This window comes from Spermophilus citellus (assembly GCF_964194105.1).
Source record: "Spermophilus citellus genome assembly, chromosome: 17".
NCBI lineage: Eukaryota > Metazoa > Chordata > Mammalia > Rodentia > Sciuridae > Spermophilus > Spermophilus citellus.
In genome coordinates, this window is record NC_138199.1 from 36,777,872 (window position 1) to 36,801,922 (window position 24,051).

The 24,051-nt window shown below is 47.8% G+C and overlaps 2 protein-coding genes across 2 annotated transcripts in view; one reads left to right on the plus strand and one right to left on the minus strand.

Annotated features, from left to right (window-relative positions):
- Positions 1 to 178: 178 nt before the first annotated feature.
- On the minus strand, positions 179 to 9,006 carry NLE1 (notchless homolog 1). The gene is made up of 13 exons (XM_081271986.1): positions 8,868 to 9,006; positions 8,594 to 8,737; positions 7,467 to 7,684; positions 6,607 to 6,686; positions 5,674 to 5,750; positions 5,224 to 5,321; positions 4,476 to 4,668; positions 3,832 to 3,967; positions 3,656 to 3,702; positions 2,571 to 2,773; positions 1,416 to 1,575; positions 1,247 to 1,317; positions 179 to 511 (listed from the first exon to the last, which is right to left on the minus strand). Exons 1-13 carry the CDS (start codon positions 8,883 to 8,885, stop codon positions 499 to 501), a joined length of 1,458 nt encoding a protein of 485 aa, XP_081128112.1. The 5' UTR covers positions 8,886 to 9,006; the 3' UTR covers positions 179 to 498.
- A 4,438-nt stretch (positions 9,007 to 13,444) lies between these two features.
- UNC45B (unc-45 myosin chaperone B) overlaps positions 13,445 to 24,051 on the plus strand; it is a 29,410-nt gene continuing 18,803 nt past the window's right edge. Inside the window, exons 1-8 of the mRNA XM_081270412.1 lie at positions 13,445 to 13,595; positions 13,925 to 14,092; positions 14,589 to 14,625; positions 15,626 to 15,801; positions 16,710 to 16,799; positions 18,676 to 18,843; positions 19,420 to 19,588; positions 22,019 to 22,189. Of these exons, the coding sequence (XP_081126538.1) occupies positions 13,925 to 14,092; positions 14,589 to 14,625; positions 15,626 to 15,801; positions 16,710 to 16,799; positions 18,676 to 18,843; positions 19,420 to 19,588; positions 22,019 to 22,189 (979 nt within the window). The 5' untranslated portion in view covers positions 13,445 to 13,595. The remainder of the gene's footprint in view (positions 13,596 to 13,924; positions 14,093 to 14,588; positions 14,626 to 15,625; positions 15,802 to 16,709; positions 16,800 to 18,675; positions 18,844 to 19,419; positions 19,589 to 22,018; positions 22,190 to 24,051) is intronic.

The window sequence follows — 24,051 nt, forward strand, 5'->3', positions numbered from 1 at the left end:
ACCTGTCCTCTGGCCACGGTCACACTGGCCTCTCCCTTACGCATGGGGGAGAGGAAGGGCAATTCCTGGTCAGAATGGTTTTGCTATCACCCAGAACAAGGAAAAGGGGGTCAAAGAGATTTAGCACAGTTCACGGCTGAGCCCTAGGATTCTAGGACAAGGAACTGTAACCTGAACACACAATATATAAATTATTTATTTGGCCATAGAATCTGGGGTCTGACCCTGAACATAGCTGATACTTGGAAAAAGAGACAGGGGCAACAACGGAGGCCTCACATACAGCCTGGCCTCTCCACTGCTGCCAGCACCAGCAAGGGACCTAAGAGTGCCCAGAGCAGGCAAAGGACCCGTGGAGAGAACCCGCCAGGGTCTGTCAAGGACAGGAGGCCTCTGCTGGTGAGGAGGGGGTGTGCACTCCCATCCTGGTCTTTGTTCTCTGGCAGGGCAGGCAGCAGGCAGAAGCCAAGTTCAGGTGGGAGTCAGAACTGTGAGACTTCATCTCCTCCATCTGTGGGGAAGAGAAGGAATCAGGCTGGGATGCCTCTGCACAATCCCAGGAGCCCACTGTGGGGGATGATCTTTTTTTTTTTTTTTTTTAAACTTTATTATTTGTATGTGGTGCTAGGATCGAACCCAGGGCCTTGCATGTGCGAGGCGAGCGCTCTACCACTGAACCACAACCCCAGCCTGGGATGATCTTTTGATGACCTGAGAGTCATCAAAACCTGGCACTGTACCTCCTCTAGCCATGCAAACCCAGGCTATGTGTCCCCTGCCTGCCTCAGCCAGGACTCCACCTGGGACCTGGACTCTGATGCCCACTACCAGTGACAATCCTTTGCAAGTGCTTCAGTGTCAGAGTGTGTTTGCCCTCCTCCGTGATCCTCTATGAAGGTTCAAAAATTCCCAAGAGCCAGATTAAGTTTCCTGTGATTTCACACCAAAAAGCAGAACCAGGATCTGCACTCAGGTCTCAGGACTCTAACAAAGATTGAGTGCCTTGTGCTGGCGACCTGAGCACACACTGCTAGAGAGCAGCCTGAGTGCTGTCAGGGCTTCACAAATTCCCTAACTCCTGCAGCCCTCCACGTGCCCACTGAGGACCTGGCTTCACACACCACCGCAAACTCTGAGTACCAGAATGGTCCCTGAGAATGCCATGCCACAAGGGAAAGAATGCAAAGAGGGACTAACCCACTCAAGGGTAAGAGGAACACCTCAAACACCACCTCCCCACACTCACATCCGGAGGCACTTGTCCTTCCCGCCACTTGCCACTCTCTGGCCATCTGGACTCCAGTCAACAGCATAAACCTAAACATGAAGAGGAGGAGGGGAAGGACAGTGGAATGGTGAGGGGAGAAGGGCCAGGGTGCAATCCCAGCCCCCTCCTGCCTGCAGTGGCAGCCCACCTCATCAGCATGGCCTGGCAGGTCTGTGGCCAGCTTCTGGGCCTTCACGTCCCACACCTTCAGGGTGCTGTCACTGCTACCACTGACCAGCAAGCGGCTGTCAGCTGACCATGCAATCTGATAAACAGCAGCCACATGGCCACGCAGGGAAGCCAGGTACCTGGGCCAGGGGAAGATAATGATGGAGATTATGAAACAGGTATGAAGTGCCCCCCATTCCCACAGCAGTGGTTCTCAGCCTTGGCTGTCTGCTAGAATTACCTGGGAATTTTTACAGAACTGTGCTGCCTGGCCTCCGTGCCAGACCATTTTAATCATTGCCGGTCATTACTATTTTGTAAAACTTCCCTAAATGAATTGCTCTGGGGTGTCTGGTGCCAGGCTTCCTACCTGCATGGCTTCGAGTGCCTTAGAATCCAATGTGGCCACCTGCCTAGCCCATCTGCCTGACATCCCCCAGCAGAGCAGCTGCTCGCTGACAGGTGGCCTGGAGTAACTGTGGGCCAGGCCCACCTGGAACTTTCAAGTCAATATAGACTATCTGTGACAATTTGGACAAGCCATTAGGCCTGAGACTCAGTTTCTTTATTTGAAAAAGGAATTAAACAACTTATTACCCAGAGGTGTTGTGTGAAAATACACAACAACTGACACTCAGTTTCCCTTCAGCCCCAACAAGGGTTCCCTTTTTTCCTGTCCCTGATGCATGTCTTTGCCTTGCCTCTGACCTAGTTAACCCCAAGACATTATAACCCCTTACACTACAGCTTCTGACACTTTTAACTGGCAGCAGTATCACCTGATGAGTCTGCATTTTCCATTATGCTCCCAGGAGACGCCAGTGCCCCTGACCCAGGGATCACACTTTGAGGGCAACATAACGACTGCACCACAGCCCTACCTAGGGTTCCACTTTCTCGAGGGCTGCCACACCCTTGGCCCTCTGGCAAGCTCTAAGGTCATTTCTTTACTTTGATGTGAAGGGATCTAGCATTTTTAATGACTACTTAGTGCTGGTCCCAAATATACTATCTCATTGACCCTTGTAACAATACTGAAAAAGAGGCAGAAACACAGAAATCTAGACAATTGCTGAGGCAACATCAAGCACCTTCTATAGCCACTGCGTCCAGTGGCACACTGCCCCCAACTCACCTGCCAGTCCTGCCGTCCCACAGCTTGATGGACTTGTCGAAGGAGGCACTGGCCACAATGCGGGAGTCAGGAGAAAAGAGCACCTGGTTGATGAGGGCTTGGTGTCCCGTCATCCGTGCGAGGGGCTTCTTGTCCTCTGCTGGGGACCACAGGAATAAGGTGAAGTCGTCTGAGCCAGACACCAGCCTCTCTGGGCCCTGGCCCTGGGGAGGGGGGCAGAAAGTACACCATATTGGATATGGTCAGACACTGACCGCACACACCAGGGACACAGGCTAGGGCTAACTAGGAGCAATGAGGCTATTTGTTCACACGTGACTCCAGGCAAGTCAATTCACCCAAAAGGAAAATGAAATCCTGTATGTTCACGGAATCATTTCTATGATATAAGATTATATGACAAAGCAGGTACAGATTGGTATATTAAAAAAAGGAACGGGCTGGGGTTGTGGCTCAGCAGTAGAGCAGTTGCCTTGCAGTGTGAGGCACTGGGTTCAATTCTTAGCACCACATGAAGGTATTTGTCCACCTACAACTAAATACACACACACACACACACGTGTGTGTATGTATGTGTGTGTGTGTGTATGTATGTGTATATATATATATAAAAATCAAATACAAGGCACTGGTAGCAATGGATGCTTCCATAAGGAATGGTTGGCTGTGCAAGAGATGAGTGATGTTTTACAAAATACCTTTTTATAAACTTTGAACCTTAGACCATGTGAATATGGCCCTTAAACACACACACACACACAATAAAATGATCCCCAGAGCATTTAAGATTTAAGGATCACAAATGAGTATTAAGAACAGGTTTTCAGTGGTGCAGGTATATTCCCAGCTATCCAGAACGGAGACTGAAGCAGGAAGATTGCAAATTCAAAGCTGGCCTGTGCAACCTGGCGAGCCCTTGTCTCAAACAAGTTAACAAAAAACAACTTTTCAGAATAGGTACTCTGTGAACTGGGGATAGAAGAGACTAGAAGGGAACAGAGGCCCAAGTGTCTGAGAGTGTGTTTCAGTGACCAGCTGAGAAAAATACACAGAGCTGGGGAAGCACGTGGCTGGCACACACTCACCCGCACGAGGTTGTACCGGCTCAGGGCCCTTTCCTTCAGCTCCTGCACTGTGTCCAGGTACCACAGGAGAAAGAAGATGGGGAACAAGGCTGATTAGAAAATCCAGTACAAACAGCAACATCCCCATGATGTTGGCTCCTTCTCCGGCAGCCCTCTCCCCTCCTCCTCTCACTCACAGGACCCCTGCAGGTCTTGGGCATTAACTGTGGCCTCGGCGGGCTCAAAGGCTCCTGTGCGCAGGGCATAGTCAGTGCTGAGTGCCATGGTATTCACCCAGTGGCCATGGCCTTGAAGAGTCCGGCACAGCACACCCTAGGGTGGAGGGAGATGGATCAGACACACATATAACCCACTTCTACCTTGGAAGATGAGCCCCAGGAGACCAGCATGGGATAGGAATCAGGACCCTGAGACTTCAGCACCCATTCACTATGATCTTAATCAAACCAACCATGGGCTCAAGTTTCTGTTTATATATGAAATGAGAGGACTGGCCTGTTTCATGGAAGAGAAGTCCACCAGAATAAAAGGGCTCCAGTCAAATAGCTTTGGGATATGGTAGGTTTTAAAAAGCTAACCAGGCTTCCCACAGCAGGACTTTCCAGAGCTAGACTAGGCTAATGGGGGGAAAGGAGGTGCTGGAATCCCCATAATAAAGCAGCACCAACCTCAGGGCCCCTTGTTGCAGCAGCACCCTCCTGACTGGACTCTCAGCACATTCAGGAAACGCTGGACTTGCTGAGGCCAAGTGTGCTCCCAGTTCCAGCACTGTGTGCCCCCAAATTTGCCAGAATGGCTTCTGTACCCTCTCAGTTCTTACATCATGGGCCCTCCAGACTTTGATGGTACGGTCCTGGGAAGCAGAGTACAGAAGCCCATCTCCTCCCCACCGGAGACAGGTGACTGACTGCGTGTGCCCGGTGAGGATTCGCTCACAGCGGCCTGCAGTTGTGTCCCAGACCCGCACACTGCCATCCTTGGAGCTGCTGGCCACGTAGCGGCACTCAGGGTTCCTGCCAAGGGGAAGGGAAATGGGCTCTTATTTCTTTTTTTTTTTTTAATTAAGTCTCTCTTCTAGATACTTATTTTTTTATTTTATTTTTTTTAAGAGAGCGAGAGAATTTTTTAATATTTATTTTTTAGTTATCGGTAGACACAACATCTTTGTTTGTATGTGGTGCTGAGGATCGAACCCGGGCCGCACGCATGCCAGGCGAGCGCGCTACCGCTTGAGTCACATCCCCAGCCCTGGGCTCTTATTTCTGACCTGGCAATGCCGTTCTGCCCACAGCACCTCCCATTCCCAACTCAAAGGCCAGGGACAATCTCCTGATAGCTTCCTGACCCCAAGATCTGGCTGTTCTGCAAGACAGTTCCCAAGCCCAACCATGAGCAGCCTCCCTGCAAGTGGCAGGGTGGGTCTAGATCTAGAGGCTCCACCCGCTGTCAAGCTGTTACTGACGTCCAGATGCCCATAACACCCTTCAGGAAAGTGTCTCTAAATCAAACAGGAAAGGGGGCAGCTTTGATCCTGGCTAATTTGTCCCAGCTCAGTTAGTGTCACTTACGCATGGAGGGGCTCCCAGCTCAAGCCCGTAATCCACTTGCTGTGGCCGGCAAGGGTCCTGCCCACCTGCTTCCCTGTGCTTGGGTCCCAGAGGAGAATCTGAAGAACAGAAACTCACTGAATAATCCTTTCCAACCTATCCCAAAGGTCCCCTGGTTACCTACTACCCCTACACCTAACCCTTCCTGAAGATCCCAGGACCCTATTCTGAACTGGCCCTAAGTCCTTAGTTTTTGTTTTATTTTTTTTGTACTGGAAATTTAACCCAGGGGTGCTTTACTACTGAGGTACATCCGCAGCCCTTTTTGTTTTTTGAGGCAAGATCTCACTAAGTTGCTGAGGCTGGCCTTGAACTTGTGATAGTTCTGCCTCAGTCTCCCAAAGCTGCTAGGATTACAGGTGTGGACTACCTCACCACACCTGGCTGCTTAGTTATCTTGACACCACCTACCTGGCCATTCTTGCAGCCTGAGGCTAGCTTCTTGCCATCTGGGGACCAGGATATGCTAAGGACCCAGTGTCTGTGTCCTAAGAAAGCAAGGGAGAGAGAAAGGAGGGCCCACATCCATCTTCATCCTCAGTGCCTAACAATGCACGGCACATTGCAAGCACTCCTAAACCAACTGCCCAAAAAAAGAATGCCAAGAAAAGGGGAGATGAGGATCCTAGGCTGAGGGAGAACGCAGCCCAAGTGCTGGAGCTGTGCATATTGCTGCGCATATCACACCATTACTTTCTAATAATTCCTTATGGGACACGTGGTATAAAGGGTTTCCACACACAACATCCCTTTTAATTCTAATATAGGAAGCAAGACAAGAATTATCTTTTTCCAGATGTGAAGACAGAAGCTTAGGCAGGCAGCATGACCTGCAACATATAAAACCATCCCAGTATATTCCTAGCATATAACATATAAAAATCATATAAAATCATCCTAGTATATGGTACAACATTCACTCTCCTAGTGTGATTCCCAGACTAGCACCATCAGCATCATCTGGAACTTGTTGGAAATGCAAATTCACAGGCCTTACCCCAGATCTACCAAAACAAAAACTCAGCAATCTGTATTTTGACAAGCCCTGAAGGTGATTCTGATGTATGCTAAAGTCTAAGAAAACTATGGCAGAGGTTGGATTTAAGCCAGGCTCTCCTTGCTAAGGGGTAGTCAGCTCCTCTCCACAAGGTCATGTTGATTTTGGTCCAGTCTCTACCTGTTTTAAGTGGCTGGCTAGTCTCAAGGACAGAGTCTCTATCTAGGAATAGGGAACCAGAAATTGGATAGTAGGAGGGTTAGAATTGGCTCTGAGCTTCCCCACAAACTAAAAAGAGCTGGAAAGTCAGCCACCTTAAGACCCCAAGTGGCTACATATATACTGACCCTTGCATGTGAAATGTGGTGTCTCTGTGCTGAGATCCCAGAAGCGCACAGTGGTGTCTCCGGAGCCACTGGCCAAGTACCTGGGGAAGAGAAGAGCCCCCTTGACTGTGGCAGTGCACCCCAGATGCTGCACATGTGCATTTCTGTTGTCTATCCAACCATTTGTGAACAAAATCTGGGATAGGACTCCTTCCTCTCCCTGAGGAGGAGAAATATGGCAATGATGCCATTTGGGAGAAAACCCCAGGAGGCCACTTTACCTCCTTCCTGATAGGAAGGACCACAGTGATAACCTGCCTTTTCTTCCCCTGTTCCCAGTGCTGGGGGTCAAACCCAGGGCCTTGAGCATGCTAGGTGAGCATTCTAATATTGAGCTACATTCCAAGCCCTTTTTAAAATTTTGAGCAGTGTCTCAGTTGCTGAGGCTGGCCTTGAACGTGCAATTTTCCTGCCTCAGCCTCCAACGTTGCTAGGATTAAAGGCATAAGCCATTACACCTGGCTGTAACTAGCTTTGGAAGCTTTTCATATCCTCAGAGGGCTCTGAGAAGAAATGAATCCCAGTTTCAGGGGAAATAAATGAATTCAGAAAGGTGAAGTGACTCATTCAAGTCACATAGCTCAGAAGGGATGAACCTGAAGCTCCCATGCTCTGACATCAAGTCCATGAAAGACTCTTCCAAGGCAGGTATCCTCAGCCCTTGGAAAACAGACCTCAATAGGGAAGTCCCTTTCTTGCAAACTGGGTGCAGAGCTCAAGTCTATGGTAGGCAACATCAATCTTAACTCTGGGGCACTCTCCCCACCCCAGTTAGAGACGGCATCCCCAGACTCCAACCACAATTCTACGGCTATCCTTACTTTCCTGTGGGGCTAAAGGCCACAGAAATGACTGCTTCACTGTGACCCTCCAAGGAGCTGGTGCAGCGGGTCACGGCTCGGACCCTGAAGATGGCCTGTGGCTGGTAGATGATGTCTAGGATCTTCTCTGTCTCCACTGCCTGGGACTCCAGTGTCTTCCCCAGCGAGGAGGTGATTTCAGCATCATGGACAAAGAAAGCCAGGGGCAGGGGATCCTCCTGCAAAACAATGGTGAAGGGCAACTCTACTATGCAGGACATACAGGGTCCACCTCTGCCCTGGACACTCCCCAGTGAGCGGTGGGAGGTAAGGTTGCCTTCTTTACAGCCACTCTGCTTGGGATACCCCTATCAGGCCCCATAGAGCAGGATGTTTTAATCCTTGAAGAGCAATCTTAGGACATTCACATAATCTGCATATCACAACCACCCTGGGAAACAGACATTACTATCCCCACTTGATGGATTAAAAACATAGGCTCAGAGCAACTAAATAATTAGTTCAATGTCCTATTGCTAGTGACTAATTCAGGTTATCTGGTGTTCTGCAAAAAGAACAGCAAGATTCAGGGTTAGGGTCACCTCATAGCATTATTTGGTATCTTCCAAACCATCCCACTAGTCTATACCTGTGTAAGAAGCATCTGAAAAGCTGATTTAAAATGCAGACTGTTTGCCTGGTCTGGTTTAGTAAGTGGGGTAGGGGCCAAGAGCTGCATTTTTAGGCACCACCCCACCCCAGCAGAGAGCAGCACTTCATAAACACTGATTGAAAGGTTAAGAACACTGGGTTTGAGTCTGAACACTGGTTCAGACTTGCATTCCAATTCCATATCTATCACCTGGGGATATTAATATGTCCCTTCTTAAAGGGACTGTGACATGGAATCAAGGAGATTTGGCACCCAACGCGTTCAAAATGCAGCCTCTGCGCAGGTGAACACGACGTGAAAGGGGTAAAGCGCTTTCACACGGATCCCACCTTCTGCCCTCACGGGGAGGCGGGTGGGGCCTCTCGCAAGGCAGGCCATCCACTGTCGGCTAGCGGAGGGGCCCCTGAACCCCAGATCCTCGATCTCCTGGTCCTCCACTGGGCCCACCCTGGGGAGGAGAAGCCGGGCCGCTCACCTGCGCCAGCAGCGCGTTGCACACCAGCTGCAGCTTGTCGGGAGTGATGTCCACGGGCACGTCGAACGGGGAGCCCAGCAGCTGCCCGCCCTCATCCTGGAACTGCACTAGCAGCCGCTGCACATCGGGCGCCGCCGTCTCGTCCTGCGCGAACAAGCGGGGTGTCGGTGAGCTTCGCAGCCCGATCGCTGGCCCCGGCTTTGCCGCCCACCGGCCTCGGGGACCCCGCCCGGCGCCGAGCCACGGAGCCCCCGCCCCATCTGAGCACACCCACCACCACTGCGGCCGCCATCCTGCGTCCCCACGTGGAGGAGAAAGATTCCGGCAGGGACAGAGCGCCGCCGCGGTGCCGCGCGTGGCCGCCGACGGCCACAGCGCCCTCTGGGGTTCGGAGGAGAAGAGTCGGGTCGTCCCTAGCCGGGGCTCTGGACTTCCTCTGATCAACAGCCTTTGCATATTTGTCCCCGCGGTGCCTTCCTGGGTATAGTCAACCTTTTTAGACTCTTCACGACAGGGATTCTTGCCCTATTTTATAAATGAGCAAACCGAGGAGTTGGGAAGTTAGTGACTTATCTCCAAATCACAGAGACAGAAAACGGCAGAGGCTGAGTGGGCTGAGTTCCAGTCAGCGCACCTGGCAGGGGTGGCTTACTAAGTCAGAAACCATTATTCTTTTTAAAAATGGGTGGAGTCAAGTAATAATTGATGAGCACAAAAGCAAATAATCTCAGCTGGACATGATGGTGCAAACCTATAATTCCAACTACTTGAAAGGTTGAGGCAGGAGGATGACAGTTTGGGGATAGCCTTGGGCACTTAGCTAGATCCAGACTCGAAATAAAAAATAAAAAGGGCTGGGATGTAGCTCAGTGGTGGAGTGACCTGCCTCGCTCACCATGAGGCCCCGAGTTTGATCTTCAGCACTGCAAAGAATTGGGGGTGGGGTGGGGGATGAGGTGGGGGGTGGGGATGGGGGCGCAAACCATCTACAGTTACCAGCGCTGTACAGCAATAATAATGACAGTAATGATAGCACTGTGTCAGGCATTGTTCAAAGTGTTATATATATATATATATATATATATATATATATATATATATATAATTTAATCTTTCACAACAGCCCTTTTCTCTTACATTTCTGATGAGGAGTCTAAGCAAAGAATAATGAACATGAGCTCTCTTATTGGTCACTTGGGGTCTTCTCCAGCCACTCTCCTGTCCCTGGCTCCTCTGGCAGTCTCAAACTCCTAAGTCACTTCTGCCTCACTTACAACCTTATTCCCTCCAGCCACCCTGCCACACTGAGTAACACACCTTCACTTCTTTCTTTCTTTTTTTGGTACTGAGGATTGAACCCCTGAACACTTTACCCCTACCCATATCCCAGCCCTTTGTATAATTTATTTATAGACAGGGTCTTGCTGAGTTGCTCAGATTCTAAGTTGCTGAGGCTGGCATTGAACCTTCGATCCTGCTGCCTCATTTTCCTGAGCTGCTGGGATTATAGGAATGCACCACTGTACCCAGCTCACCATTGCTTCCTGCGTGGACTACCACCACAGCCTCTGGACCTGCCTCCCTATCTCTATCCCTTCCCTGCTGCAGCCAGGGCCATCTTTCAAACCAAAAAGCTGCTCTATTACTGACTCTTCATCCCAAACCCTTCAATGTTCCCCTTACATGCAGGAACGAACCACACTCCTTATGGTCCACACAGCCTCACTGTCTCAGCCACCCCTCTCTAAGATCAGAGCCTTCTGTCTTGTTTCTGAACTTGTCCAAAGCATGGCTTTTCCTGTACTAGTGCTCTTGTAGTTGCAGGTTATTTTTATTTTTCTTGTCTGGGAATATTATGGACAGAATTGTGTCATTTGAAATGCATGTGTCAAAAAACATAGGCCCTCTAGGGAGGAAATAAAGGTTAAGTGAGGTCATAAGGGCAGGGCCCAAGTCAGATTGAACTGGTGCCTATAAGAAGAGAAGAGATCCAGAACACGCACTCTACCCTCCATCCCTGGTCTCTCCACCTCTCCCCAGTAGCAGCTGCTGCATATCGTCTCGTCCTGCGCGAACATTCAAGGACATGGAAGCACTAAAGAATCCAAGAAGACGACTGTCTGCAAGCAGAGGAGAGAGGCCTCACCAGAGTCCAACCCAGATGGCACCTTGAACTTAGGCTTCTCAAGCCCAGAGCTGTGAGAAAATCAATGTCTTCTGTTTGGGCCTCCCAGATGGTGGTATTCTGTTATGGCTGTCTGAGTAGACTAATACAGAGACAGTTCCTCATTCTTCAGGTCTGGCCTTAAATATTCATTCATTTATCCATCCAGCAAATGTATTGAGCATGTATTCTCTGCCAGACCTTGTTCTTAGAACTCTACATGCATTAAACTAATTTATCACTTATTCAGGAAGACCTTCTCTGAAACATCATAGTTCCCTGTTTAGCATTTTTATTTTATTTATTTATTTGGTATTAGGCATTGAACCCAGGGGTGCTTAACCATTGAGCCGCATTCCCAGCCCTTTTTATGTTTTATTTTAAGACAGGGTCTTGCTAAGTTGCTCAGGGCCTTGCTAAATTGCTGAGACTGGCTTTGAACTTGTGATCCTCCTACCTTTTCCTACCTTAAGTCGCTTATAGGCGTGAGCCGTCAAACCTGGCCTGTTTTGCGTTTTTGAAAACATCTTAGTATTCCTCACATTTAGAAATCACAGATCCAGCTGGACATGGTGGGGTCCTCCTAACAACTCAGGAGACCGAGGCAGAAGGATCACAAGTTTGAGGCCAGCCTTAGTAACTTAGCAAGACCCTGTCTCAAAATAAATCAAAAAAATTAAAAGGGCTAGGGATGTAGTTTAGTGGTAGAGCACCCCTGGGTTAATCCCCAGTACCAATAAATAAATAAATAAATAAAGAGAAAGAAATCAGAGTTCCATGGAATTACTTCACTAATTAATTTAATAAATACCACTGAGCACTTAGTATGTACCACACATTGTTATAGACACTGGGAATATGTAAGTGAATAAGTGGCACAAATCCTTGCCCTTGTGAGTGTTCTCTGCTTCCCTTGCCATCCACAGTTCCTGGCACATAGGAAATGCTTGAAGAATAAATTACTGATCAGGATTTGAATTTAGGGTCCCTTAGCCCTAAAATCACAGAACCAAAGTTCTCTGCTAATGGCAAGCTCCTTATCATATTACCTCATTGTTTGCCCCACAAAGGGGGTCCAGGGCTTAGAATACCAAGAAGGCAGGGGATTCATCCATCCATTCATTTGTTCATTCAACAAATACATGTTAAGATGGGCGCAGTGGCACACACTTGTACTTGGGAGGCTAAAGCAGGAAGATCACTGGAGCCCAGGAGTTCTAAGCCAGCTGAGCAACACAGTGAGACCCCTTATCACAACAAAAACAAAACTGAGGACAAAACTGAAATCAGGGCCTGGGGATATAGCTCAGTTGGTAGAGTGCTTTCCTCCTATGCACAAGGCCTTGGGTTTGATCCCCACCACCACCACACACACATACACACAAATAATAATAATAATAATAATAATAATAATAATAATAATAATAATAAATAAAATCAACCATGGATTGGGGTTGAGCCTCATGTTTAGCAGGGAAGTAGAGCCTGTCCAAGGCACACTTAGCTGTGTCTAAGTGTCCAAGGTCACAGGATGAGGAGCAGGATCTGACATGGGTGATTCCACCTATCTTTTTTCTTCAGTGTCTTTTGGGCAAGTTGGAAAATTATGGGAGGTGGGGGTGGAATAGGGATGTGAGAGCACAGCCCGGCAGACAATGCCCATTCGCCCATGCAGAGGACCTGACTCTGCCTGTCTCTCTGGTTGGGTGGGGGGTTTGCAGTCTTTTTGAGCTGCTGTCCCTTCCCTCCAGAAGTGAGCGCTCAGCCCCAGTTTGGGGCCTTTGGAGGGCAGAAAGATTCTCAGTCCAAGTGGGAACATCTAAGTAAATTTGCCTTGGCAGCCCTCCCCAAGTGAAGGAATAACAGTTGAGCCCCAGGATCTCCCCCTCTGCGATGGTGGATGCAGCTTGTCCCCAGAAGCCTGCTTCTGCTGAGGAGCCTCCTCTTGTCCTGGGAGAATTCCCTGTGACCTGGGCTGAGGGAGTCATAGTTCTTGGTCTCAGGGAATTTGCATTCTGACCCAGCCCTGGCCCTTGATTTCAGTCTAATGGGGAAGAAACAGAGCCCTCAGGGAGCTCCCAATCTGAGAGGTAGGCTGAATATGTTCCCAGGACATAGTGGAGGGACGGGTGAAAACATTCCCACCCAAATAGTTACCCAGGCACACTACACCTAGCTGGTAGGTCAGGCTCCTCTTTCTGCAAAGCGAGGACATTTCAACAGGTGAACACAGGAGAGCCAGGTGGAGGTGTTGCAATAAGTACAAATGGAAGAGGAAAAGGAACTTTCCTCCAGTCTGTCCTCCCCCTCCCGCCAGAAAGGCATTTCTGGAAGTCTCCAGTTGGTCAGGGACCTGGGCAGCTGCTCTGTGTCCAAGTCCATCAGCCCCTCAGCTGTCACTCTGCTCCCAAAATAGCAGTGGCGGTGGTAGAGAGGGGGAGGTTGTTTATCTGGGAAGGAGGTGGAGATGGGGCATTACGGCTGTGCCTGGGGAGGGGGTCTACTGGGGGGTTCCCGTCCCTTCTGGATCTTTCTCTCGCTCTTTGTGGTACGAGTGTCTGAGGCTCCCAGGACTGCCCCTGAGTCTGGTGCTCAAGGGGCAGAGGACAGTCAGCACATCCACGTGGTCATGACTGTCCAGTCTGGGGAGGGGGAGGACCCTGAGTATCAATGACAGACTCCAGGGACACCTGCCCCTGTGTCCAAATATGGTCTCGAGCCACTGGCCGGAGTGATAAAGTCTCCTGGGTCAGGGCTGGGAGGGGCAGACCGAAGCTGTTGGCCGAGGTGGGCAGAACTCCAGAGCAGCATCCCAGGAGCAAGCGACCTGCTGAGAGGGTGAGCTGTCCGGGAGACTCCAGGGAGAGGGTGCTGGGAACCCTCAGGCCTGCTGGCAGATGACGGTGCAGGCCTTTAGCCCTTGGCTTCACCCAACTGGACTGAGAGGCACTGGGACTCAGATACCCTCTCAAGGGGTCAGGCTCTGAGCAAATGTTATAATGTCCTTCAAAGGTGATTATTTTGAGGGTGCTCTGGTAGGCCCCTTCCATGCAGAATGCTCCCCCTCCACCCTGGTGGTGACCTGGGGCCCTGGACCTCAGGCCAAGAGCCCTGCCCTGGGTCTGGAGTGAGGGGCTGACCAGATAGAGCTGCCCCTGTCCAGACAGATGGCCGAGGTGGAAGCAGCACAGCTGAAGGAGGAGGGGAACCGGCACTTCCAGTGCCAGGACTACAAGGCAGCGACGAAGAGCTACAGCCAGGCCCTGAAGCTGACCAAGGACAAGTCTCTGCTGGCCACGCTCTATCGGAATCGGGCAGCCTGTGGCCTGAAGATGGTCTGTGCAGAGTCTGGGGTGGGAGCTGGGCTGGGGGGTCTTGCGGCTGGGAGGCAGGGCTGGGGGATAGTCCCTTTCCTGATAGGAATTGGCCATCTCACGTGGACACCGCAGGGTGGAGAAGGGTAACTCTAACTGCCCAACCCAATTCTCTGGAGAGAGACTTTCACCCAATTCACGATCAGCCTAACGCCAGGGGCTTCTCAGATGCAATTTCATGGAGACTTGAGAACAGCCCTCTGAGGTAGCTGTTGCTGTCGTCTGCCGTTGCAGACATGAAACTCAGGACTCAGGGGGCTTCATGGATTTGTCCTAGCTCTCCCAGGTGGTCACAGAATCCAGATTCAAATTCGAGTCTGCCTCATGCCAAACCCTGTCCACTTTCCCATGCCTGGGGCTGCCCAGCAAACCTTCTTCTGTCTCTGCCAGGACACTCTCTGGTGGTCTTTGTTTTGGGCCCCCATCAATTGTCTCCTTCCCCTCCCCCATTTCTCAGGAGAGCTACGTCCAAGCAGCTTCAGATGCCTCAAGAGGTGAGTCCCTCCCACCCCTGACTCTGCCTCTCTCAGCATGGTCTGTACTGGGTTTTGATTTGGTTACAGTTTTTTTTTTCTTTTTTTTTCCTTGAAGAAACAGTGATAGTCTAGAGTGAGTTCAGAAGTGATAGAACTAGTCAGGCATGGTTGCGCACATCTGTAATCCCAGCGGTTTGGGAGGCTGAGGCAGGAGGATTACGAGTTCAAAGCCAGCCTCAGCAACGGTGAGGCACAAAGCAACTCAGTGAGACCCTGTCTCTAAATAAGATTCAAAACAGGGTTGGGGATGTGGCTCTGTAGTCGAGTGCCCCTGAGTTCATTCCCTGGTATCAAAAAAAAAAAAAAAAAAAAAAGAAAAAAAGAAAGAAAGAGAAGAAAACAAAAAAAGATCTGGGGGTGTAGCTCAGGGGTAGAGCACCCCTGGATCCAATCTCCAGTAATACACTCAAACATACATACATTCACACATGCACAAAGGGAAAGAGGGAACCAACCGGAAACAATTGAAGGAAGCAGCAATATTTAGCCCCAGGAAGGCAACTCCCAGGTGGACAGACAGGCTGCCTTCAAATACCTAATGGTTGTCGCAAGGAACCAGTGTTGGATTTCATCTCAGGGGTTCCAGAGCCAGACTTAGGATAAAAGGACAAAGTTAAAGGGAGTACATTTTGGGTAGGAAGAGGGAAGGGTTCTCTAACAGAGCTGCCTGGCTGTCTTGAGAAGGAGGGAGCTCCCAGTTGCAGGAGATATGCAACCGCCAATCAGATGAACCCCGAGGAGACTGGAGCATCAGGACCTGAGTGAGATGACTCTAAAGCTCTCTTCCAGTCTTAAGACTCTGTGGATCTTACTGTCTCCCTAACAAAAAGATGGCATGGGACAGATAGTCCACATGGGTGGATAATCTCCAAGGAAGACAGGATTCTGCAGTTGGGGCTGGGGTGGAAGACGTGGTCCGCAGCTGGCGCCCTGAGACTCTGCCCTCTCCCCTCTCTAGCCATTGACATCAACTCCTCAGACATCAAGGCTCTGTATCGGCGATGCCAGGCACTAGAGCACCTGGGAAAGTTGGACCAGGCCTTCAAGGATGTGCAGCGCTGTGCCACCCTTGAGCCACGAAACCAGAACTTCCAGGAGACGCTGAGGAGGCTCAACACCAGCATCCAGGAGAAGGTAGCCCTTACCTCTTCCCTCAAACCTGGGGTACGAGGGAAGCAGGACCTCAGGACAGAGCCAGCCCTACCTCCATGCTTTGAGCTGGAGACAGCAAGGGGCACCGGCAGGCTCCACAGGACTGTTGAGCAGGAGCACCTACCTGTGCATATTGTGATGCTCTCTGAGGACACAAGACAACCAGGGCTAGAACAAGGGTCTTCTAAACTCCAGACAGAAGCCTTTAAAAAAAAAAAAACTATGATCACTTAGCATTTAAATATCTAAGGGAATTGTTTATTCTAAAGTTGGGCTGATGTTTCCTTCTCTTCCAAGACTATTATGATGACCAAATGGGTTAAAGAATGGAAATAGATGTGTGCATCAAGGGGCAAAGACTTAACTTTGTTCATCATTCTATCCCCAACTTCTAGAACAGTGCCTGGCACACAGTTGTTATTCAGTTAACTTTTGTTGAATGAATAAATGAATGTGCCAGGGCCCAGAATAAACTTTTTAAAATTTGTTCTTATTAGTTACACATGATGGTAAAATGTATTTTGACTTACATATACGGAGTATAGCTCCTCATTCTTCTGATTGTACATGATGTAGAATTACATTGGTCATGTGATCATATATGCGCATAGGATAGTAATGTCCGATTCATTCTACTATCTTTCCTTTTCCCATTCCCCCTCCATTCCCTTCATTCCCCTTTGTCTAATTCAGAATACTTCTCCCCCGCACCTCCCCACCCCGTTTTTTTATTCTGAGTTAGCACCGGCATGTCAGAGAAAACATTTGGCCTTTTGGTTTTTGGGGATTGGCTTATTTCCAGAATAAAATTCTAATATTTACTGAGACGAATAGATCGAAATAATGTGACCCAATTCTGCCTCCCTCATAAATACCTCCTCTCTCTTCAGCTCCGCGTTCAATTCTCCACAGACTCCAGGGTACAGAACATGTTTGAGATCCTCTTGGACCAAAACAGTGATGCTGATAAGCTGGAAAAGGTGAGTGACAGGCGGCACCAGTCAGTCAGCAGAGGGAGCTCTCGGACCCGCGGCTCAGGCTGCTGGGTTTCTCAGGATCTCTGCACTTAAAGGCTGTTCAGAAGTAAAGGAGTGAGAGCGCTGGTCCTTGAAGAACGGGGAAAATTAGCCCAAAGTCATGCACATTAGAAAACAGTGCCTTAAATAGAGTGAATCAGTATGGAGAGTCATGCAGCAGGGTTAGATCCTGTCTTTAAGATTATGATATTTTATTCATCAGAGATTTTTTTTTTTTTTTGGCATTGATTTTGATTTTCAAGAACATTGCACAATGTATTATTTACCTGGATTACTAGCTTTGGGGTGCCTCTTTAAATTTTGCACCCAAGGGTAATGCCTCACTTGCCTCACTGTAATTTCAGAACTGAGAAACAATGAGAAGTTCAAATAATATTTTATTTTATTTAGAAATATTGAAAGTCATTCTGAAACATTAAAATATGTATTGGTATGGAGGGTTGTGGCTCTGTGGTAGAGCACTTGCCTAGCATGTGGGAGGCTCTGGGTTCAATTCTCAGCACCACATATAAATAAATGAATAAAATAGAGGTTCATCAACATCTAAAAATAAAAATAAAAAAATATGTACTGATACATCTTAACCAAATGTGGTGCAGTATTTTTTTCATGTTCCCTTCTATTCCTCCTTTGGAAAAAAGAAATTGAACATTTGAGTGTTCCACATTCAAGAACTTGATAGACAGTGCCTGGGGGTGGGAGATGTTAGTTTTATAGTCAGAGTATCCACATGATAGGCAAATATCTTTTTTCCCCCCTGTATTGGAGATTGAACTCAGGGGTTCTCTACCACTGAGTTACATCTGTGGATCTTTTTATTTTATTGGAGAGGGGGTCTCTTTAAGATGTGCAAGCTGGCCTTGAATTTGTGATCCTCTTTGGCCTCTTGAGTAACTGGAATTACACATGTGCATCACCACAACCAGCTTGGAGTCTTTTTTTTAAAAAATATGTATATATATTTTTAATTGCATATGGACACAATACCCCCATTTTTATTTATTTAATTTTGATGTGGTGCTGAGGACCAAACCCAGTGCCCCACACAGGCCAGCCAAGTGCTCTGAGCTACAATCCCAGCCCTTGGAATCTTTTTTATCTATAATTTTACTAAGTGTTTTTCTTGCTTTGGTTCCTTTTTTTTGTATCAGGGATTGAACCTAAGGGTGATTAACTCCTGAACCACATTCCCAGCCCCTTTTTTAAAAAATATTTTATTTAGATACAGGGTCTTGCTATGTTGCTTAGAGCCTCACTGAGATGCTGAGGCTGACTTTGAAGCCAAAATCCTCCTGCCTCTGCCTCCTGATTCACTGGGATTACAGGTTTGTGCAATCACGCCCAGATTGGTTTTTGTTTTCATTTTGTGGGTCCCCTCTCTTCTAGAGCTGGGCATCATAGACAGGGCCTTGTGTATGCTAATATAGCTTGATCACTGAGCTATATTCCCAAAACTTATCTATAACTTTAATGGCTGCAATATATTTCTCAAGTTGGTGTTTATGAAGGTTACCTTGACTTCTTTTTTTTGTTTGTTTTGGATGTTGATGAACCTTTATTTTATTCATTTATTTATATGCAGTGCTGAGAATTGAACCCATTGCCTCACACATGCTAGGCAAGCATTCTACCACTGAGCCACAACCTACCCTGACTTCTTTGGACTTTTGTTTTTGGGTTGTGTTTCCAGGAGCAGGATTATAAGAGAATACAATGTTCTGAGACCCACTGCTGGCACCAAGCCCTGTACTTGGCCCCTGAACAAAGTCTCAGCAATCATCCCTCCCTCTTGACCCTCCCTGTCTGTTCCTTCCCTCAGGCTGCCAACAACCTCATTGTGCTGGGCAGGGAGGACGCAGGGGCTGAGAGGATCTTCCAGAACAATGGAGTGGCCCTGCTGCTGCAGCTCCTGGACACTAAGAGGCCTGAGCTGGTGCTGGCTGCAGTGCGGACTCTGTCAGGCATGTGCAGTGGCCACCGAGCGAGGGTGAGGACTCTGGGACTGGTGTGCCCAGGGCAGATGGCTGCCAGTACAGGGACATGGAGGGTGACACGTGCCCAGGGCTATGACTGGCATAAAGGGAACCTGATAAAAAGTCTAGAGCATTTTCCTGTCCGCCAACCTTGGTTATATGGTCCCTGTTTCAAAAGAGTGTTTCAGGCCTTTTCTGATTGAGCTGGAAAAGGGTTTCATAAAACAAAGGTATCAGGAGTGATTCAAAGGAAGGAGCTGAAGGCAAGGGTAGGCTAGTTCAGATTTTTTAATACTGTCTTTGAACCCAATGTGTATTTTACACTCACACCACATCTCAATATGGTCTTGCTATGTTGCAAGGGCTCTATATCCCTGTGTGATATGGGCCTGCTGTTTTGGGGGGTGCCCTTCTTAACCTCTGGAAAGAGGTTTCCCAGGCTGTGAGTCTCATGAAAGCGTGGCTGCCTGTGCTCGTTTCCCTATGGCATGGAGTGGGATGGGAGTGGATCTTACCCACCCCCTCATGTGCATGGTAGCACGTGATAGTCTAGATGGTGCAGCTGACTGTGGTTCTTGTTGGGGGTCTAGGCCACAGCAATTCTGCACGCAGTTGGCATAGACCGGATCTGTGGCCTCATGTCTGTGGAGAACGAGGAGATGGCTCTGGCCGTCTGCAACCTGCTGCAGGCCATCATTGACTCCCTGTCTGGGGAGGACAAGCGGGAGCATCGAGGGAAGGAAGAGGCCCTGGTTCTAGGTAGGAGATGTTTTCTTTGGTCTAAGTGGTCTCAAAGGGACAGTCAGGCACCAGACTGAGCATTTCCTGTGTGTGGAGGTGGCCTGGTTATTTATTAATTCATCTATTTATTTATTGGTACTGGGGATTGAACCAGGGCACTTCACCGCTGATCTACATACACAGCCCTTTGCATTTTTTATTTTGAGACAGGATCTCTCTTAGTTGATTAATTAAGGCCTTCCTACATTGATGAGGCTGGCCTTGAACTTGCAATTCTCCTGCCTCAGCATCTTGAATGGCTGGGATCACAGATCTGCCTCCACGCCCTTTTTATTTTTTAAAATAAGATCTTACTAAGTTGCTTGGCTCCAGTTTTATTTTTATATGTGTTTTCTGATTATAAAAAGCATGAGAGGCATGACAACAGTATTTACAGTAACCAAAAAGGTGGAAAATACAGAAGTGTCAACAGGCCATGATGGTGCACACCCGTAACACCTGAGTGCACACCTGCAACTCAGGAGGTGGAGGTAGGAGAATTGCAAGTTTGAGACCAGCTTCAGCAATGTAGCAAGATCCTTTCTTAAAATAAAAAATAGAAAGGGCTGGGGATTTAGCTCAGTGGTAAAGCACCCCAGGGTTCAATTTCTAGTCTCATTTAAAAAAAATCTCTATCGTGGATGACTAGAGAAGCAAAATATGACATACACATGCCATGGAATATTATTCAACCTTAACAAGGAAGTCAGTTGTGACATGCTACAACACAGAGGAACCATGAAGGCATTATACTAATTGAAATAAGCCAGTCGCAAAAGGACAAATATCATGTGAATCCAGTTACAAGATGTACCTCCTGGAGTCAAATTCATAGAGACAGGAAGTAGAAAGTTGGTTGGAGGGACAGGAGAAGGGGCAACAGGGAGTCATTGTTTCATGAATATAAAGTTTCAGTTTTGTCAGGTGAAAAACTTTCTGTGGATGAATAATGGCGTTTGCCCAACAATGTGAATATAAAATATGGCACTGAAGTGGGCTGGGGATATAGCTCAGTTGGTAGAGTGCTTGCCTTGCATGCACAAGGCTCTGTTCAATCCCCAGCACCATACACACACACACACACACACACACATACACACAAAATATGACTATTTAAGAGTACACTTAAAATGGTAAGTTTTATGTTATGTATATTTTATCCCAATTTAAAAAAGTAACAGTCTTATTAAAGAAATTTGGGGAAATATAGAAATATGTAAGGATGAGAAAAAATACCTGTAATCACTCATTCAGTGACCACTATTATCATCACCGTGTGTGTCTGTCCTGTTTCTATCCATATAGATACAAATATTCATATAAATATCTATTTAACAAAATTGGGATTCTGCTTTGTATAGTTTCATGATTTTATCTTCCTTTAATATTATATTAATATTGCATACCCCCTAAAATTATTATTTTTTTTTGAACTGAGAATTGAATTCAGGTAAAGCTACCATTGATCTACATTCCAGCCCTTTTTATTATTTATTTATTTTTAAGAGAGAGAGAGAGAGAGAGAGAGAAAATTTTTTTTAATATTTATTTTTTAGTTTTCGGTGGACACAACATCTTTATTTTATTTTATTTTTTATATGGTGTTGAGGATCGAACCCAGCACCCCACACATGCCAGGCGAGTGCACTACTACTTGAGCCACATCCCCAGCCCCCTTTTTATTTTATTTTTTATATTTATTTTTTAGTTTCAGGTGGACACGATATCTTTATTTTGTTTTTATGTGGTGCTGAGAATCGAACCCAGTGCCTCACGCATGCTAGGCGAGCACGCTACCACTTGAGCCATATCCCCAGACCCCTTTTTATTTTTTTAAGATAAGATCTCATTAAGTTACTTGGGCCTTGCTAACTCCTGCCTCAGCCTCTCCAGTCACTGGGATTACAGGTGTTCACCACCATGCCTGGCTTGGCATTTGCCTTTTAACGTCCACAGTGGTCAGGGAAGTCCTGGCATCACAGGCCGAGGCTGGAATTCAGGCTCTCAGGATATCTGAGTCTGGGAGGGGGGAGTCCAACATCTATAAGGAATATAAATTCCTTTCTAGAAAGCATTTTATTAAAACACTTTATTAACAACTACATACAGTGTCCCTGGATCTCTGCCAGTCATTGCCGGGAAGTGAAGAACTCTCTAAGAACCTGAGCTACTTAAGAGCTGTTGTGGAAAACAATGTTCAGAAGTGGCTAAGAACCTTGGGGGTGTTGATGAGGGATTTCTTTATTTTGGGGGGTGATATAGACAACATTATAGTCTCCTGGGACATTCACACATCCAGAAAGCAGTGGATTTAATATCCCCAGAGTCCTTCTAGAAGCTTCTACCATTCCTGATACGATCTGAGACATTCTACTCCTTGCTATTGACCTCTATCCTCTTGTTCCTCAGATACCAAGAAGGACCTGAAGCAGATCACCAGTCACCTGCTTGACATGCTGGTCAGTAAGAAGGTGTCTGGTCAGGGCAGGGACCAGGCGCTGAACCTGCTCAATAAGAATGTTCCCAGGAAAGACCTCGCCATTCATGACAACTCCCGCACCATCTATGTGGTGGACAATGGTGAGGAGATGGGAGGGTCTGGGGCTCACATGGCCTTTTGGGTAGACACCAGAGCACCTGGCATGGAGCAGAAAGCAGGAGAGGTTTTCTAGCAGATAGTGACTAAATTCATCAGATCCAGGTTCACCTCTCCCCTTAACCGGCTTCTTTAATTGCTCAGGAATCATATCTGTGGCTTTCTAATCTGCTCTCCTTCTCTCACGGGTTTTATGACATAGAGAGTATGCCTGGTTCTAAAAGGTTCAAGTCAACCTCTCTGGGGGTGAAATTTATCTTTCAATATTACACTTGTTTTGTTTGATTTTCATAGATCTCAGTGAAGAGCACATGCAGTTGCTTAGACCTTACAGATCACAAGTCGCCGTAGTGCTTGAGGCTGGCCCTCTATGCTATTTTCCCCCAGTTCTGGTCTTCTCTGCATATATTTAAGTGGGACATCAGCAGTCACTTCTCTCTGCACTGGGATCTAGGGACAACCACATGGACTATAGGGTGGGACAAGGTGGGGAGCAATGTTTTTTATTCTGTTCTTTTGTTGAAGAGCACCAGAATGAATAGCATTCGGGTTACAATACAGTGGATTTAAAAATTCTGATACCCTAATTCAAAGCTGCAGCGTTGAGCTCCATGTGTAATGCCAACTGGGGCGGAGCAAAGCTTCCCTTAGATCAAACCTGAAGTGAGCTCTTGGCCAGGGGAGGGGTGAAGACTGTCAAAGAGGTGTCTGGGGTTCTAATAGAAGAGGAATGAGGTGCTCAAGGCCCAGGCAGGATGGAAGCCAGGAGATGAGATTGGGGAGGTGACGGGAAATGGAGCAGGTGTCTTTGGGAGCCAGGTTGGGTTGCTTCTTTGGGCCCCTTTCAGTCCTGCCAAGCACTTTTTTTTTTGTGTTTGGTTGTGACATAATAAATATATGTCATAAATAAACAGGTATAAATAAGTAAACAGGTATCTGCACCTGTTTTCTATACCAGTTGGAATCTTCAAAGTGATAAGTGTCCTCTTGTGCTAATGAGATGGCTAGTGGCTTGAGATCTGGATAGACTCAGGACAAGGAGCACAGGTTGCCAGGGGAGCCAACTGTGTGATTAGAGGCTTGGGACTTTCTGTCCCATCCCTCAACCCCTATCCCACCTCTGACCTCTGCGAGATGAGGGGAGAGGGCCAGAGGTAGAGTTAATCACTAATGGCCAGTGTCTTGATTGATCATGTCTACATCATGGAGCCCCCATATAAAAGGCTCTAACTGAAGGGTTCTGAGAGATTCCGGCTTGGCGAAGACTTGGAGGTGCTGGGAGGGTAGTACCCCTGGAGAGGGCTGGGGGGGTGCCATACCCCTTCCCCCAGACCTCCTCCTGTGTGTGTCTTCCATCTGGCTCTTCCTGATTGCAGCTTTCATAATAAAGCTGAAAATATAGTAGGCAAATTATTTTCCTGATTTCTGTGAGCTCTTCTAGTAAGTTTTAGAACTTAGGGAGGGGACTGTAGGAGACATTATTTGTAGCCAGTTTGCACAGAAGTAAGTTGTGGGAAACCTGGAACAGCATCTGAAGTGGAGGCAGATCGTAGGCCTGAGCCCTCAGCCTCTGGGTCAGTGTTAACCCCAGGTAGAGAGTGTCCAATTTGAACTGCAGGACACCAAGCTCACATCAGATGTGAAGAGCCAAGAGGAGTGATGGAGATGAAACTGAAGTTTTCCTTAAAGCGATAAAATACACAGAGCACAAAATTGCAGCTAAGCGTTTAAATTCCTTCTTAACACTCAGAGTTTCATACTTCCCATATTTACCCTGTGTGTTCTTTCCACATTCATGTACCACCCAAGGGCTGGCCAACTCCCAGCCACCTCTGAAGCCTGACCC